The sequence below is a fragment of the Dendrobates tinctorius genome, unplaced genomic scaffold (assembly GCF_039654945.1).
Source record: "Dendrobates tinctorius isolate UK_male_01 unplaced genomic scaffold, ASM3965494v1 ptg000386l, whole genome shotgun sequence".
In the NCBI taxonomy this organism is placed as follows: domain Eukaryota; kingdom Metazoa; phylum Chordata; class Amphibia; order Anura; family Dendrobatidae; genus Dendrobates; species Dendrobates tinctorius.
In genome coordinates, this window is record NW_027362052.1 from 294,644 (window position 1) to 313,534 (window position 18,891).

At 48.3% G+C, this 18,891-nt stretch overlaps 1 protein-coding gene across 1 annotated transcript in view; it reads left to right on the plus strand.

The window, feature by feature from the left end:
• Positions 1-18,107, plus strand: part of LOC141076072 (glutathione hydrolase 6-like) — a gene marked incomplete at its 5' end in the record, with an annotated part of 136,450 nt that extends 118,343 nt beyond the window's left edge. The window contains 3 exon segments of the mRNA XM_073563310.1: positions 16,924-17,500; positions 17,502-17,824; positions 17,827-18,107. Coding sequence (XP_073419411.1) covers positions 16,924-17,500; positions 17,502-17,824; positions 17,827-18,107 — 1,181 coding nt within the window.
• Between the last annotated feature and the right edge of the window lie 784 nt (positions 18,108-18,891).

Sequence of the window (18,891 nt, forward strand, 5' to 3'; positions counted from 1 at the left end):
CGCAGCCGCCGAGCGTTGATCAGTGACGCAGTTCACTTATCAGAGTTTGTGCCTGCCGTGTTCCTTTTTTTTTCCACACCCCCCCCTTTGCGCCACCCCGTGCGCACATCCAGCAGCCTAGTTTTGATAAGTGACACTTATCAGCTAGGGCCTGCTGTTTTAGACTTTTTTCCACAGCTTTTTCTTTACAGAAAGTTTACACCAATCACTCCCCCCCCCTCACGTACACATACAGTTTTCAATAAAGTGTACACCCAAGCACCATATTTACACAAAAATGTCATCAAATTCATCCCAACAGCGCTATTCAATGGAGGAGGCATATGCTATACTTGTCTCCGACACTGATAGCGATTTGGATGAGGATCCGCCTTTTCTTTATTTTTCGGATTCTTCATCCTCTTCTTCTTCCTCTTCCCCCTCCTCATCTTCCTCCTCGGGTCCTGCGGAACCGCCACGCAGACGCTCCAGGACAGAAGATGAGGCAGCGCCCACCATGCCCACAGCTGACCCAGTGCTCCGCGTATGGACCTCGCCCTCCAAAAATTATGAGCCACTGATTCCTGATTTTGTGGCAGAATCAGGAATCAAGTTTGACACCACCGGCCTCACAGAAATTGACTTTTTCAAAGTATTTTTCTCTGAGGATTTTGTTAACCTCATGGTGGAGCAAACTAATTTGTACGCTCGTCAATTTTTGGAGCAAAACCCGCGTTCTACATTTTCAAACTGGTCTCCTGTAAACGCAGTTGAAATGAAGAAGAAGCCGGAAATTCGGCAATATTGGAGTGTTGATATTTTATACAACACTCCAGTGTTCCGAATGGTCATGGCCCGGACGCATTTTGAGGCGATCCACATGTTTCTGCATTATACTGATAATGCACAGTGTCCCGCACGAGATGACCCCAACTTTGACCATCTTTTCAAAATTCGGCCGGTCATCGAACACTTCAACAAAAAGTTTGCTGAAGTCTACGTGCCCCAAAGGGACATCTGCGTGGATGAGTCCTTGGTTCACTTCAAGAGAAGACTGCGATTGTGTGAGAGTACCTCAGGGTACATCCACAAGTTTAGAGTTTACGAAGGGAAGGACACCCGGATTGAACCCCCTGAGTGTCCTCCTTTCCTGGGAGTGAGTGGGAAAATTGTGTGGGATTTGGTGCACCCACTGCTGGATAAAGGTTATCATCTCTACACTTATAACTTTTATACCAGCATCCCACTCTACAAATCCCTCTCTGAGCGACGTACCGCATTCTGCGGTACTGTCCGCAAAAATCAGAGAGACCTCCCGAAGAAGCTACTTGGGCAGATGCTCCGAAAAGGTGAGAGCAGAGCCCAATGTAGCGACCACCTGCTGGTGGTCAAGTACAAGGACAAGAGAGATGTCCATCTCTTGACCACCATACACGGTGATGGCAGTACCCTCTGCACTGTACGGGGTACCTCTACACAGGTCCGCAAACCGACATGTGTAGTGGGGTACAACAAAAACATGGGGGACGTTGATCTCTCCGATCAACTCCTCCAACCATACAATGCTTTGAGGAAGGCCAAGGTGTGGTATAAAAAGCTGGCCGTGCACATCGTCCAAATGGCAATGCTCAACGCATTCCTGCTGTCACAATGTGCATGCCCCAGCGATACGTCGTACCTTGAGTTCCAGGAGGTAGTGGTTAAGGCCCTGTTTGGCGCTCAGGAAGGAGCGGGCCCCAGTACTTCTGGAACTGAAGGTGCTCGAATTGTCCCAGGTCAGCATTTTCCGGGGGTGGTCCCGCCAACCCCAAGAAAAGGTAAGCCGCAAAAAAGGTGTCGAGTGTGTTACAAAAAAGGAATACGCAGGGGCACCACTTATCAATGCGACACCTGCCCCGAAAAACCTGGCCTGTGTATGAAGGATTGCTTCAAATTGTACCACACCTCCATGCACTACTAATTTACATTAGATAAGTTGGGGGCACATCTAGATTTGTTCTTTGGGGGTCTAGTATCCAAAATGATGTCACATGTGGGTTTTTTTTTTCCTGTTTAGGCACATCAGGGGCTCTGCAAACGGAACATGACGCCAGCAGACCATCAAAGTCTGCATTCCAAAACAACACTACTTCCCTTTCGAGCCCCGACGTGTGCCTAAACAGTTTTTTCCCACATGTGGGGTACCAGAGTACCCAGGACAAATTGGACAATGACTTTTGGGGTCCAATTTCTCCTGTTACTCTTGGGAAAATTAAAAATTGGGGACTAAATGATCATGTTTGTGGAAAAAATATGATTCTTTATTTTCACACCCGGGCATTATAAACTTCTGTGAAGCCCATGGGTGTTCAAAGTGCTCACCACACATCTAGATAAGTTCCTTAGGTGGTATAGTTTACAAAATGGGGTCACTTGTGGGGGGTTTCCACTGTTTAGGCACATCAGACGCTCGTCAAACGCGACATGGCGTCCGATCTCAATTCCAGCCAATTTTAGGTTGAAAAAGTCAAACGGGGCTCCTTCCCTTCTGAGCCCTGCCATGTGCCCAAACAGTGGTTCCCCCCACATATTGGGTATCAGCGTACTCAGGACAAATTTGACAACAACCTTTGGGGTCCAATTTCTCCTGTTACCCTTGGGAAAACAAAATATTGGGGACTAAATGATCATGTTTGTGGAAAAAATATGATTTTTTATTTTCACGCCCGAGTGTTATAAACTTCTGTGAAGTCCATGGGGGTTCAAAGTGCTCACCACACATCTAGATAAGTTCCTTAGGGGGTCTAGTTTCCAAAATGGGGTCACTTGTGGGGGGTTTCCACTGTTTAGGCACATCAGACGCTCGGCAAACGCGACATGGCGTCCGATCTCAATTCCAGCCAATTTTAGGTTGAAAAAGTCAAACGGGGCTCCTTCCCTTCTGAGCCCTGCCATGTGCCCAAACAGTGGTTCCCCCCACATATTGGGTATCAGCGTACTCAGGACAAATTTGACAACAACCTTTGGGGTCCAATTTCTCCTGTTACCCTTGGGAAAACAAAATATTGGGGACTAAATGATCATGTTTGTGGAAAAAATATGATTTTTTATTTTCACGCCCGGGCGTTATAAACTTCCGTGAAGCCCTTGGGGGTTCAAAGTGGTCACCACACATCTAGATAAGTTTCTTAGGGGTCTAGTTTCCAAAACGGGGTCACTTGTGGGGGGTTTCCACTGTTTTGGCACATCAGACGCTCGTCAAACGCGACATGGCGTCCGATCTCAATTCCAGCCAATTTTAGGTTGAAAAAGTCAAACGGGGCTCCTTCCCTTCTGAGCCCTGCCATGTGCCCAAACAGTGGTTCCCCCCACATATTGGGTATCAGCGTACTCAGGACAAATTTGACAACAACCTTTGGGGTCCAATTTCTCCTGTTACCCTTGGGAAAACAAAATATTGGGGACTAAATGATCATGTTTGTGGAAAAAATATGACTTTTTATTTTCACGCCCGGGCGTTATAAACTTCTGTGAAGCCCTTGGGGGTTCAAAGTGGTCACCACACATCTAGATAAGTTTCTTAGGGGTCTAGTTTCCAAAATGGGGTCACTTGTGGGGGGTTTCCACTGTTTTGGCACATCAGATGCTCGTCAAATGCGACATTGCGTCCGATCTCAATTCCAGCCAATTTTAGGTTGAAAAAGTCAAACGGGGCTCCTTCCCTTCTGAGCCCTGCCATGTGCCCAAACAGTGGTTCCCACCTACATATTGGGTATCAGCGTACTCAGGACAAATTTGACAACAACCTTTGGGGTCCAATTTCTCCTGTTACCCTTGGGAAAACAAAATATTGGGGACTAAATGATCATGTCTGTGGAAAAAATATGACTTTTTATTTTCACGCCCAGGCGTTATAAACTTCTGTAAAGCCCATGGGGGTTCAAAGTGCTCACCACACATCTAGATAAGTTCCTTAGGGGGTCTAGTTTCCAAAATGGGGTCACGTGTGGGGGGTTTCCACTGTTTAGGCACATCAGACGCTCGTCAAACGCGACATGGCGTCCGATCTCATTTCCAGCAAATTTTGGGTTGAAAAAGTCAAACGGGGCTCCTTCCCTTCTGAGCCCTGCCATGTGCCCAAACAGTGGTTACCCCCCACATATTGGGTATCAGCGTACTAAGGATAAATTGGACAACAACTTTTGGGGTCCAATTTCTCCTGTTACCCTTGGGAAAAAAAAAATTGTTGCTAAAATGTTTTTTTTGTGACTAAAAAGTTAAATGTTCATTTTTTCCTTCCACATTGCTTCTGCTCCTGTGAAGCACCTGAAGGGTTAATAATCTTCTTGAATGTAGTTTTGAGTAGCTTCAGGGGTGCAGTTTTTAGAATGGTGTCACTTTTGGGTATTTTCTGCCATTTAGACCCCTCAAAGTGACTTCAAATGTGAGGTGGTCCCTACAAAAAAAGGTTTTGTAAGTTTTGTTGTAAGGCTAAGTGCACACGTACCGGAACTCTCGCGGAAATTACCGCGAGAATTCCGGAATTCCATTCCGCGGGGAAAATCGCATTATAAATTCCCGCGATTTTTCAGCGGAAAAACTAGCATTTTGCAAATGTATTTAGCTTGCAAAATGCTAGCGTTTTCCAAGCGATCTGTAGCATCACTTGGAGAACTGATTGACAGGTTGGTCACACTCGTCAAACACAGTGTTTGACGAGTGTGACCAACTTTTTACTACTGAGGCCGCCTATGCAGCATCAGTAGTAAAAGATAGAATGTAAAAAAAAATAAAAAATAAAAAAATAGTGTTATTCTTACCTTCCGACGTCCCTCGCATCCGTTCCCAGTAATCCTTTGCGAAAATGCCTGCTATGACGTCCGTTCTTGCGGTCATTCGCGATGACGTCGCGCGAATGACCGCGAGACTTCGCGATCCCGCGAGAACGGACGCCATCGAGGGCATTTTCGCAAAGGATTACTGGGAACGGAAGCGTGGAGAGAGGCGGGAATGCTGCGCGGGACGCCGGAAGGTAAGAATAACAATATTTTTTATTTTAAATTCTATTTTTTACTGGGATATGGTACCCAAAGCCCGGAGGACAGTCTCCTCCCCTCCGGACCGTGGGTACCATCCGCAATTGTTCTGCTTACTTTCCGCATGGTGTGCACAGCCACATGCCGGAAGTAAGCGGAACAATGCATTCCTATGGGTGCGGGATCGCCGCGATTCCGCAAATTAATGAGCATGCTGCGTGTTATGATTGAGTCACCGTAGGAGGCAAAAACAAAAATGCTAGCTAAGTCCTGAAAACCAGAGAAGTTGGCAACTATCAGATTGCAGACCCCTGAACCTATCAACACAACTAGCAGTAGCCGTGGGGGGTTCCTACGATGACCTAGACCCCTCGATCACAGCCGGAGAGATACATAGGCCTAAAGAAGGAAAGGGGAAATCTAACTGCCCCAGAGCAGACCCCAAAGCAATAGGCAGCCCCCCACATATAATGACGGTGAAGCAAGATGAAAACACTTACACAGACAGAAAGACAGGCTGAGCAAAGACGGGGCCCAAAAACTACCTAGATAGGAACGGATAGGAAGGCTGCTGTCTGCAATCTGCAAAATCCCTATCAGAGACAAAAGCCAACAAGCTGATATAAAAATGGCCCTGAAGCAACTAAGCTTCAAAAACTAAATCAGCACTCAGGTACTTTCAGAAGACAGAGCTCAAGGAACACTGCACACTCCAGCAGGGAGTGGCAGAATCCAAAAAGCAAGAAAAGCAAAAAACAAATCTTAGATGCAAAAAGGCAAAACAGAAAACCCAGCTTTAGGAGAGCAGGAATCAGACTGGTGTCCAAGAGTCCACAGAGAAATCACCCGCAGGGCAGAAAGGGAGTAGGCTGCCTTAAATCCAGTCAGTGACTCCACTCAGCCAATCGTCTTCATTAGTCCCAGGTGCCTGATAATCAGGCTCACTACCTTCCTTCACTAGAATAGGGAGTTCACCAGGCCTCAGTGATAGAGGGGAAAATGAACTCACAACAGCTGCGTTTTTTTACCGCGAAGCGATTCCGCCGCGGTAAAAACTGCAGCATTAGCACAGCATTGCGGAATCCCATAGGAATGCATGGGATGCTTATTTTTTGCGTTTTCGTGGCAAAATCGCGCGGTTAAAACCGCCGCGGAAACGCAAAAATAAGCCACGTGTGAACTCAGCCTAAACATTAGAAATCGCTGGTCAACTTTTAACCCTTATAACTTCCTAACAAAAAAAAATGTTGTTTCCCAAATTGTGCTGATGTAAAGTAGACATGTGGGAAATGTTATTTAGTAACTATTTTGTGTCTCTGTTTAAAGAGCATAAAAATTCAAAGTTTGAAAATTGCCATATCTCTGTTTTTTCATAATTTAGCGCAAGTTATAGCGAAAAAATTTTACCATTAAAGTGAAGTACAATATGTCACGAGAAAACAATCTCAGAATCGCCTAGATCCGTTGAAGCGTTCCAGAGTTATAACCTCATAAAGGGACAGTGGTCAGAATTGTAAAAATTGGCTCGGTCATGAACGTGCAAACCACCCTTGGGGGTGAAGGGGTTAAATCCACAAGCCCATATACAGATAAAAAGTCAATTCTTCTTGGTTTGCCAAAAACATAGTCGTCTGGATAATTAAGATATACTTTGGTTTCTTCACATACACACTACTAAGAGATTATCTTCACACAGGCGTCTTCTAAGGCTGGGTTCACACGTAGCAGAACTCTCGCGGAAATTACCGCGAGAGTTCCGGAATTCCATTCCACGGGAAAATCGCATTTTAAATTCCCGCGATTTTCCCGTGGAAAAACTAGCATTTTGCAAGCGTAATTAGCTTGCAGAATTGCTAGCGTTTTCCAAGCGATCTGTAGCATGGCTTTGAGAACTGATTGACAGGTTGGTCACACTCATCAAACATAGTGTTTGACGAGTGTGACCAACTTTTTACTATTGAGGCCGCCTATGCGGCATCAATAGTAAAAGATAGAATGTAAATAATAATAATAAAAAAATATATTGTTATTCTCACCTTCCAACGTCCCGCCTCTCTCCGCGCTCCCGGTCCCAGTAATCCTTTGTGACAATTACCGCGATGACGTCCGTTCTCGCGGGATTGCGACGTCTCGCGGTCATTCGCGATGACGTCACGCAAATGAATGACCGCGAGATGTTGCGATCCCGCGAGAACAGACGTCATCGCTCGCAAAGGCTTACTGGGACCGGGAGCGTGGAGAGAGGCGGGAAGGCTGCGAGGGACGTCGGAAGGTGAGAATAACAATATTTTTTATTTAAATTCTATATTTTACAGAGATAGGATACCCAAACCCCAGAGGACAGTCTCCTCTCCTCCGGACCGTGGGTACCATCCGCAAATGTTCTGCTTACTTTTCGAATGGTGTGCACAGCCACATGCGGAAAGTAAGCAGAACAATGCATTCCTATGGGTGCGGGATCACTGCGATTCCGCGAAATTAATGAGCATGCTGCGTTTTTTACCGCGAAGCAATTCCGCCGCGGTAAAAACCGCAGCATTAGCACAGCATTGCGGAATCCCATAGGAATGTATGGGATGCCTATTTTTCGCGTTTTCGCGGCAAAATCGCGCGGTAAAAACCACCGCGGAAACGCGAAAAAAACCGCCACGTGTGAACCCAGCCTAAGTGTTGCAGTCCTCACAGGTAACTGGAGACTGTGATCATCCTGGAGCCGATCATTGGTAACGTGAGACTGTCTGTGATCTTCCTGGAGCCGATCATTGGCGGATCCTTTGCCATTCCAGCTATTCTTCCAGCCATTAGAATGGTCGTCTTCAGTTTTCTTCCACGTCTCCGGTTTGGCTTTCCATTATAAAGCATTGGAGATCATTTTAACTGAACAGCCCATCATTGTCTGCACTTCTTTATAAGTTTTACTCTCTCCAATAAACTTTTTAATCAAAGTCCGCTGTTCTTCTGAACAAGGTCTCGAAAGATGCCTATTTCTCAGGCTTTCAAGGAGAAATGCATGTACAGCATGTCCTGGCTTCACCCTTAGATAAGAACCACCGGATTCATACCTGTCTCTTCAAAGAATGACTGACCTCACTAATTGAGCTCCACACTGATATTATTGTGATCACCGCCTTACAATTAGTTATTCTAATACACAGACTCAGAAACCTGCAGATCATGAATGCGGAGTATGGGGGTTCCTTACAATCTACGGCACCGACTGATAAATTGTATGACACATGGTAATATAATTTATACCAAAAACGGGGATTAATCTGGTTAGTCATATTGAGCGGACAGCATTGAACACGACTGTATGTTGTGTGGAGGTTACATCCTGAATATTATCCTAAACCTCTACAGACGGACACTCTCTGCCCACTGGGAGATTCTAGACGGCCATTTTTCAAATTATATTTTGTCAAATCTCTATACATGTATTTGCTGATGTTTTTTCTATTTTACACTATTTGATGTTTTTTTTATCACTAGGGCAGTGGTTGATTAGGGAGAGTCTACATTTCAGGTGCCACCATAGCGTTATTTTTCGGGTGCTGCCATAGCGTTGCAATTGTTGGCACTGCCATATTGTCACATTTCCAGCACCGCCATATTGTTATATTTTCGGTGCCGCTATATTGTTACATTTCAGGTGCCACCATAGCGTTACATTTCTGGTGCCCCTAAATTGTTTAATTTCCAGTACCGCCATATTGTCACATTTCCAAAACCGCCATATTGTTACATTTCCAGCACAGCCATATTGTCACATTTCCGGCCCCCGCAATATTGTTACATTTCGGGTGCCGCCATAGCGTTACATTTTGGGTGCCAACCTTCACCACAAGGCAGGGCTAGACTCGTGATATGTAGGGGCTGTACATTCCCTTATCTTGGCCTATGACTTCCACTAGATACCTCTCGCGTTAGGGTCAATATACCCTTTTACTTGTTTTTTTTATATAGATTTGTAATGAAGTGAAGTTTACATGTTTAGACTCAGTAGGTAACAGAGTCCTCTCCTAGTTCTTGGCTTTCCCATACGTGCCCGTACAGTCTTCCCAGGGCGACCACTGTACGTCATCCACAGCGGCCATAAGTGGACTACACACTGCGATCCCACGTCCACAGCGGCCATAAGTGGACTACACACTGCGATCCCACGTCCACAGCGGCCATAAGTGGACTGCACACTGCGATCCGTCATCCACAGTGGCCATAAGTGGACTACACACTGCGATTGGACGTCCACAGCGGCCATAAGTGGACTGCACACTGCGATCCGTCGTCCACAGCGGCCATAAGTGGACTGCACACTGCGATCCGCCGTCCACAGCGGCCATAAGTGGACTACACACTGCGATCCGTCGTCCACAGCGGCCATAAGTGGACTGCACACTGCGATCCGTCGTCCACAGCGGCCATAAGTGGACTGCACACTGCGATCCGTCGTCCACAGCGGCCATAAGTGGACTGCACACTGCGATCTGTCGTCCACAGCGGCCATAAGTGGACTGCACACTGCGATCCGTCGTCCACAGCGGCCATAAGTGGACTGCACACTGCGATCCGCCGTCCACAGCGGCCATAAGTGGACTGCACACTGCGATCCGCCGTCCACAGCGGCCATAAGTGGACTGCACACTGCGATCCGCCGTCCACAGCGGCCATAAGTGGACTGCACACTGCGATCCGCCGTCCACAGCGGCCATAAGTGGACTACACACTGCGATCCGCCGTCCACAGCGGCCATAAGTGGACTACACACTGCGATCCGCCATTCACAGCGGCCATAAGTGGACTGCACACTGCGATTCGCCGTCCACAGCGGCCATAAGTGGACTACACACTGCGATCCGCCGTCCACAGCGGCCATAAGTGGACTACACACTGCGATCCGCCATCCACAGCGGCCATAAGTGGACTGCACACTGCGATCCGCCGTCCACAACGGCCATAAGTGGACTGCACACTTCGATCCGCCGTCCACAGTGGCCATAAGTGGACTACACACTGCGATCCGCCGTCCACAGCGGCCATAAGTGGACTACACACTGCGATCCGCCGTCCACAGCGGCCATAAGTGGACTACACACTGAGATCCGCCGTCCACAGCGGCCATAAGTGGATTGCACACTGCGATCCGCCGTCCACAGCGGCCATAAGTGGAGTACACACTGCGATCCGCCGTCCACAGCGGCCATAAGAGGACTACACACTGCGATCCGCCATCCACAGCGGCCATAAGTGGACTACACACTGCGATCCGCCATCCACAGCGGCCATAAGTGGACTGCACACTGCGATCCGTCGTCCACAGTGGCCATAAGTGGACTACACACTGCGTTCCGTCGTCCACAGCGGCCATAAGTGGACTACACACTGAGATCCGCCGTCCACAGCGGCCATAAGTGGATTGCACACTGAGATCTGTCGTCCACAGCGGCCATAAGTGGACTACACACTGCGTTCCGTCGTCCACAGCGGCCATAAGTGGACTACACACTGAGATCCGCCGTCCACAGCGGCCATAAGTGGACTACACACTGAGATCCGCCGTCCACAGCGGCCATAAGTGGATTGCACACTGCGATCCGCCGTCCACAGCGGCCATAAGTGGACTACACACTGCGATCCGCCGTCCACAGCGGCCATAAGTGGACTACACACTGCGATCCGCCATCCACAGCGGCCATAAGTGGACTGCACACTGCGATCCGTCGTCCACAGCGGCCATAAGTGGACTACACACTGCGTTCCGTCGTCCACAGCGGCCATAAGTGGACTGCACACTGCGATCCATCGTCCACAGCGGCCATAAGTGGACTGCACACTGCGATCCGTCGTCCACAGCGGCCATAAGTGGACTACACACTGCGATCCGTCGTCCACAGCGGCCATAAGTGGACTGCACACTGCGATCCGTCGTCCACAGCGGCCATAAGTGGACTGCACACTGCGATCCGTCGTCCACAGCGGCCATAAGTGGACTGCACACTGCGATCTGTCGTCCACAGCGGCCATAAGTGGACTGCACACTGCGATCCGTCGTCCACAGCGGCCATAAGTGGACTGCACACTGCGATCCGCCGTCCACAGCGGCCATAAGTGGACTGCACACTGCGATCCGCCGTCCACAGCGGCCATAAGTGGACTGCACACTGCGATCCGCCGTCCACAGCGGCCATAAGTGGACTGCACACTGCGATCCGCCGTCCACAGCGGCCATAAGTGGACTACACACTGCGATCCGCCGTCCACAGCAGCCATAAGTGGACTACACACTGCGATCCGCCATCCACAGCGGCCATAAGTGGACTGCACACTGCGATTCGCCGTCCACAGCGGCCATAAGTGGACTACACACTGCGATCCGCCGTCCACAGCGGCCATAAGTGGACTACACACTGCGATCCGCCATCCACAGCGGCCATAAGTGGACTGCACACTGCGATCCGCCGTCCACAACGGCCATAAGTGGACTGCACACTGCGATCCGCCGTCCACAGTGGCCATAAGTGGACTACACACTGCGATCCGCCGTCCACAGCGGCCATAAGTGGACTACACACTGCGATCCGCCATCCACAGCGGCCATAAGTGGACTGCACACTGCAATCCGCCGTCCACAGCGGCCATAAGTGGACTACACACTGCGATCCGTCGTCCACAGCGGCCATAAGTGGACTGCACACTGCGATCCGTCGTCCACAGCGGCCATAAGTGGACTACACACTGCGATCCGCCATCCACAGCGGCCATAAGTGGACTGCACACTGCAATCCGCCGTCCACAGTGGCCATAAGTGGACTACACACTGCGATCCGCCGTCCACAGCGGCCATAAGTGGACTACACACTGCGATCCGCCATCCACAGCGGCCATAAGTGGACTACACACTGCGATCCGCCGTCCACAGCGGCCATAAGTGGACTACACACTGAGATCCGCCGTCCACAGCGGCCATAAGTGGATTGCACACTGCGATCCGCCGTCCACAGCGGCCATAAGTGGACTACACACTGCGATCCGCCGTCCACAGCGGCCATAAGTGGACTACACACTGCGATCCGCCATCCACAGCGGCCATAAGTGGACTGCACACTGCAATCCGCCGTCCACAGCGGCCATAAGTGGACTACACACTGCGATCCGTCGTCCACAGCGGCCATAAGTGGACTGCACACTGCGATCCGTCGTCCACAGCGGCCATAAGTGGACTACACACTGAGATCCGCCGTCCACAGCGGCCATAAGTGGACTACACACTGAGATCCGCCGTCCACAGCGGCCATAAGTGGACTACACACTGCGATCCGCCGTCCACAGCGGCCATAAGTGGACTACACACTGCGATCCGCCGTCCACAGCGGCCATAAGTGGACTACACACTGAGATCCGCCGTCCACAGCGGCCATAAGTGGACTACACACTGAGATCCGCCGTCCACAGCGGCCATAAGTGGACTACACACTGCGATCCGCCGTCCACAGCGGCCATAAGTGGACTACACACTGCGATCCGCCGTCCACAGCGGCCATAAGTGGACTACACACTGCGATCCGCCATCCACAGCGGCCATAAGTGGACTGCACACTGCAATCCGCCATCCACAGCGGCCATAAGTGGACTACACACTGCGATCCGCCGTCCTTCTGGGGCTTCCAGGTCTATAATCTCGGTCAGGTTACCATCTACAGCCCATATTGGTGGCAGATGCTCTCGCAGCACTTACATTTCCCGAAATTACATCTAGAAGACCCTTTTCCTCGGTGTGAGATTATTTGGAAATCGCTTTAATCTCTGTAGCAGAAGAAAAAACCACAAAAAGAAAAAGGAATTTCACTTGTGCTGAGAAAAAAACAAATAAAAATGCTCCCTCAATGTTCAGATCTGCAGATAAAGCGGTGGAGTGATTGTTCTACAAGATCGGCGGGATTATCATATAACCATTACCGTATCTACCTTTCCAAAAGGGTCCGTCACATTTACATCAACATATATGATGATCCAGACAATGTGCATACTGCAGTATACTGACGGGGATCCGAGACCAGGATTCCTGCTAGGTCACTTATTGGACTTTTGTGGTGCAGATTTAACCCAATCCATTTTCTCTGCTATAGATGTAGCTGGTGTCCGAGTACTGAACTGTGTAAACCCCGCCCACACCCGTGATTGGCAGATTCCTGTGTACATTGTCTGCAAGCTGCCAATTGATGATGGGGGCGGGTTACACCGATTCCGTGGGCTGGTCTGCATGTAAGACCTGGTCCTCTAGTGATCATCTCTTGTTGATAATACAATGATTGTATTGAAACTACCACATGCAGCCTCTTAAGAGACTCATCCCTATATTATTCTGCCCTCAGATTACATAGCAAATATTGCTGACAGTTTCCCTTTAATAAGAATTAACTCAATCTAATATACAGTGGGGAAAAAAAGTATTTAGTCAGTCAGCAATAGTGCAAGTTCCACCACTTAAAAAGATGAGAGGCGTCTGTAATTTACATCATAGGTAGACCTCAACTATGGGAGACAAACTGAGAAAAAAAAATCCAGAAAATCACATTGTGTGTTTTTTTTTCATTTTATTTGCATATTATGGTGGAAAATAAGTATTTGGTCAGAAACAAAATTTCATCTCAATACTTTGTGATATATCCTTTGTTGGCAATGACAGAGGTCAAACGTTTTCTGTATGTCTTCACAAGGTTGCCACACACTGTTGTTGGTATGTTGGCCCATTCCTCCATGCAGATCTCCTCTAGAGCAGTGATGTTTTTGGCTTTTCGCTTGGCAACACGGACTTTCAACTCCCTCCAAAGGTTTTCTATAGGGTTGAGATCTGGAGACTGGCTAGGCCACTCCAGGACCTTGAAATGCTTCTTACGAAGCCACTCCTTCGTTGCCCTGGCGGTGTGCTTTGGATCATTGTCATGTTGAAAGACCCAGCCACGTTTCATCTTCAATGCCCTTGCTGATGGAAGGAGGTTTGCACTCAAAATCTCACGATACATGGCCCCATTCATTCTTTCATGTACCCGGATCAGTCGTCCTGGCCCCTTTGCAGAGAAACTGCCCCAAAGCATGATGTTTCCACCACCATGCTTTACAGTAGGTATGGTGTTTGATGGATGCAACTCAGTATTCTTTTTCCTCCAAACACGACAAGTTGTGTTTCTACCAAACAGTTCCAGTTTGGTTTCATCAGACCATAGGACATTCTCCCAAAACTCCTCTGGATCATCCAAATGCTCTCTAGCAAACTTCAGACGGGCCCGGACATGTACAGGCTTAAGCAGTGGGACACGTCTGGCACTGCAGGATCTGAGTCCATGGTGGCGTAGTGTGTTACTTATGGTAGGCCTTGTTACCTTGGTCCCAGCTCTCTGCAGTTCATTCACTAGGTCCCCCCGCGTGGTTCTGGGATTTTTGCTCACCGTTCTTGTGATCATTCTGACCCCACGGGGTGGGATTTTGCATGGAGCACCAGATCGAGGGAGATTATCAGTGGTCTTGTATGTCTTCCATTTTCTAATTATTGCTCCCACAGTTGATTTCTTCACTCCAAGCTGGTTGGCTATTGCAGATTCAGTCTTCCCAGCCTGGTGCAGGGCTACAATTTTGTTTCTGGTGTCCTTTGACAGCTCTTTGGTCTTCACCATAGTGGAGTTTGGAGTCAGACTGTTTGAGGGTGTGCACAGGTGTCTTTTTATACTGATAACAAGTTTAAACAGGTGCCATTACTACAGGTAATGAGTGGAGGAAAGAGGAGACTCTTAAAGAAGAAGTTACAGGTCTGTGAGAGCCAGAAATCTTGATAGCTTGTTTCTGACCAAATACTTATTTTCCACCATAATATGCAAATAAAATGAAAAAAAAACAGACAATGTGATTTTCTGGATTTTTTTTTCTCAGTTTGTCTCCCATAGTTGAGGTCTACCTATGATGTAAATTACAGACGCCTCTCATCTTTTTAAGTGGTGGAACTTGCACTATTGCTGACTGACTAAATACTTTTTTTCCCCACTGTATATCTTGGTCAGCAAATATTCCATGGTATCAAATCCTTTCTAAGACCCATTTAAAGGAGTTGGATGCAAACAGTGATAAGGAATTTACAAGTGCACATTATAAGCCTAGGATCAAGAATAAACTATTCCAGCAACTCCAGCAAGTCCGTAAGAATTCTTCCCGAGGGCAGGGTTTTGAAACTTGATTGAAAATCAAGGAATTAGATAAGGAGCAAAAGTGCCCTAAAAACTGGTAGGAGCCGATCATCAAGCCAAAGCATTATATGCATTTCATCTTAAGAGCCCACTTTCTTTACTGCTTGAGGGAAAGCTTCTAGACTAGGCATCTCACATCCAGGTAGTAGAATTCTTGGCCATCTAGCACTTTATATGGCCCGGTCTACGGGATGACTGGCTGGCAAAGAATACCTCTTATTGAGGATCAGTTTTTTATGGGCATTTTCTGAGACAATGTTTTCACCAAGTTCAGTGAGTCATACTATGGGCCACACCACCTCAGTTTAGGAGCTGGCGCTCGTCTCCTCGGACATATAACCTCTACTGGCTATTCAGCTGCTTTGTGTGTTTGTGGTTGGGTGGTGATAGGTTGGTTTTGCTTTCTGTAATATACTATTAACTGTCATCTCTGTAGCCCTCTATTGCAATAGGACTACTTCTATATATTTTTGTCAAATAAAAATATTGTTTCTATGGGTATTCAAGAGGGCTTATATCTGATATTCCCCTCTTTTTCTGAGATTATCTGTATCGTTTTTTCAAAACCTACCTTGTTCTAGGTGCTGTCAGTTATATATGTCTACATATATTCACTCTATTGTATCAAAAAAATTTTTTTTTTTTTAAAAAAGGCCTTGGGTTTTCTTTATGGTGGTTCAACTGAGAATACCCATATATTAGCTAATGCCTTAGGTGTTCTACCCACTGAGTGTAAACATGTCACGACTGATCACAATGAAGATTTTTCTAATATCACTGTAACTCCTATCGAGCAGATACAAGAACATGAGGCCATCACAACGCGATAAGATCCGAGAAGATTCTCCTCTTCTCAAGGTCTCATTCCCAATGGATTAAATGGTTGAGTCCGTTCATTGTTGGAGAAGGGACAGATTGTAACAGACCCATGGTCACAGTACTGCGACCTACGAGCGAGGGTCCAACCGATAGGTTCCAGATGAATCCATCCAAAAGGTGAAGTACTGTAGAGCCACATTCACATTGGTGTGATTTCTGGCTGAGATGGTCTCCACGGTTTGTACTGGAACGATGTTCATAAACCCCCTCGCTGTTTGAGTGATGAAGATTAAATCAGAATCCTGACGTTAATATGGACAAGTAACAGAATGATCCTATCTGGTGGCTGGATCCTTACTGCACAGAACACTGATCTATGGCAAATGTTGTGATCCACTTGGCTTATCCGAGTTTGAAAATGGAACCCATCTGTCCCAGTAGAATAGCAGCATGGTGACGGGACAGTTCAGCGGCAGACAAGCTTCTCTATATTAATAGAGATTTATTATATAAGGTATCTGATCGTCATCATTGGACAGATGAGTTTTTAGTGTCTTCACTTTCTGTAGGATCACATTTCCCTGTACAGATATGTGCATCGAATAGCTCTAGTTGTCGGTGGTCCACGGGTGTCCTCCACCCTAACCAGTCCTCTGAAATACGTTGCCCAATAAGTTTTATCTTCACTACCTTCCTTGGCAGCAAACCTCTCGTGCCGCCCAGAGGCATCAGTGTTTCTGATGTCTTTCAATCCTCCGGACTTTGGTTCTTAGACAGTGGCTCCTCATTAGATGAGGTTAGTACCTCGAATGTATATTAATGGTTTCACCACCTTCAAGTTTTTCTTTTGACTCCAAGTTTCTTCTTTTTCATTACAGGTGGTGTTTTCACCTCCATTTATTTTAATGGAAAAACCCAGAATGCATCAATATTGAATGCAATTCCCATTGATGCCTCCCCCATTCCATATGGGATTCCTACTGTGCTCCAGGGTTTGTGGTCGCTCCACCAGGCACATGGCAGGAAGCCGTGGTCCGAGCTGTTTAGTCCAGCAGTCCACCTGGCCAGTCAGGGATTTTTGATGGACAACAACCTACATGCAGCATTGGAGAAGAACCAGATGAAGACCATGTCATCCAAGGGTCTGCAGCATCTCTTCTATGATCATAATCGCCTCAAAAGTGTTGGTGCATCAGTAGCAAATGTTCAGCTGGGAAATGTACCTGAGATTGCCCGCACCATGGTTGATGGGGCCCTGCCTGACACACTCATCCAGAAATTACTGAGTGACATTGCTGCCGACAGAGAGACGTTCCGAGAGACTCTTTCCACGGTGCACCCGATGAGTTCAGATCCGATACGGCTTCATCTCGACGGGTTGACGCTATTCAGCTCCTCTGTGCCCACATCGGGGGGAATCCTCTCCAGTTCTGTCCAGGACGTGTACCAGACACAAGAATATGTCTTCTGCCACCATCTCCGAGATCCTCATCAGTACCTTGAAGACCATGTACAGGGTGGCCGGTGCGTGGCCTTCAGACACTACTGACAATGGCTCGGCGGGGATACGGAGGCAGCAGGACATGGCCCCTGTGGGAAGTAATGTCCTAGTAGCAGACTATAATGGAGACACGCTGGTGATTTCCCGCACATTGAACAGCACATTTGGTTCTGGATTTGTGTCTCCATCCACAGGAATCCTCCTCAGTGACTTTGTGCAGGGGGCGGCTTCTGTCGCGTCACCCACAGTCTCATTCTGGGGCTGTCCCACAGTGTTATTATTACGCGATATGAGGTGATGGGCCTGGCTGGGCGAGGGGGAAGTTCTCTGCCTTTCGCTTTGGCACAAGTCCTCTTAAGTCGGGTTCTGCTACAGACAGACCTTCCAAAATCCATCAACATGACAGTTCCGGTTGTTAACCCTGCGGAGTCTGACCCATGGCTGAGGTACTTTGGTCTGCAGGGTGGTGAACCCGAGGCACGTATGGCCATAGAGGTGCTGGCAGAGCATGTACACGTGGTGACAGCACCAAGCTGCTCCTGCCACTATGCTGGACTGTGAGAATGAGGGCTGGATGTGGCTGCTGACACAGAGGGCGTCTGGGTGCTGAACTCTACCACTCCCATCATCTCCTCAGGACTGAGAGAGGCTGTATGTGGCTGCTGGTACAGAGGGCATCTGGGTGCTGAACTGTACAAACACTCCCATCATCTCCTCAGGACTGTGAGAGGCTGTATGTAGCTGCTGGTACAGAGGGCATCTGGGTGCTGAACTCTACAACCACTCCCATCATCTCCTCAGGACAGTGAGAGGCTGTATGTGGCTGCTGGTACAGAGGGCGTCTGGGTGCTGAACTCTACAACCACTCCCATCATCTCTTCAGGACTGTGAGAGGCTGTATGTGGCTACTGGTACAGAGGGCGTCTGGGTGCTGAACTTTACAACCACTCCCATCATCTCTTCAGGACTGTGAGAGGCTGTATGTGGCTGCTGGTACAGAGGGCATCTGGGTGCTGAACTGTACAACCACTCCCATCATCTCCTCAGGACTGTGAGAGGCTGTATGTGGCTGCTGGTACAGAGGGCATCTGGGTGCTGAACTCTACAACCACTCCCATCATCTCCTCAGGACTGTGAGAGGCTGTATGTGGCTGCTGGTACAGAGGGCGTCTGGGTGCTGAACTCTACAACCACTCCCATCATCTCCTCAGGACTGTCAGAGGCTGTATGTGGCTGCTGGTACAGAGGGCATCTGGGTGCTGAACTCTACAACCTCTCCCATCATCTCCTCAGGACTGTGAGAGGCTGTATGTGGCTGCTGGTACAGAGGGCGTCTGGGTGCGGA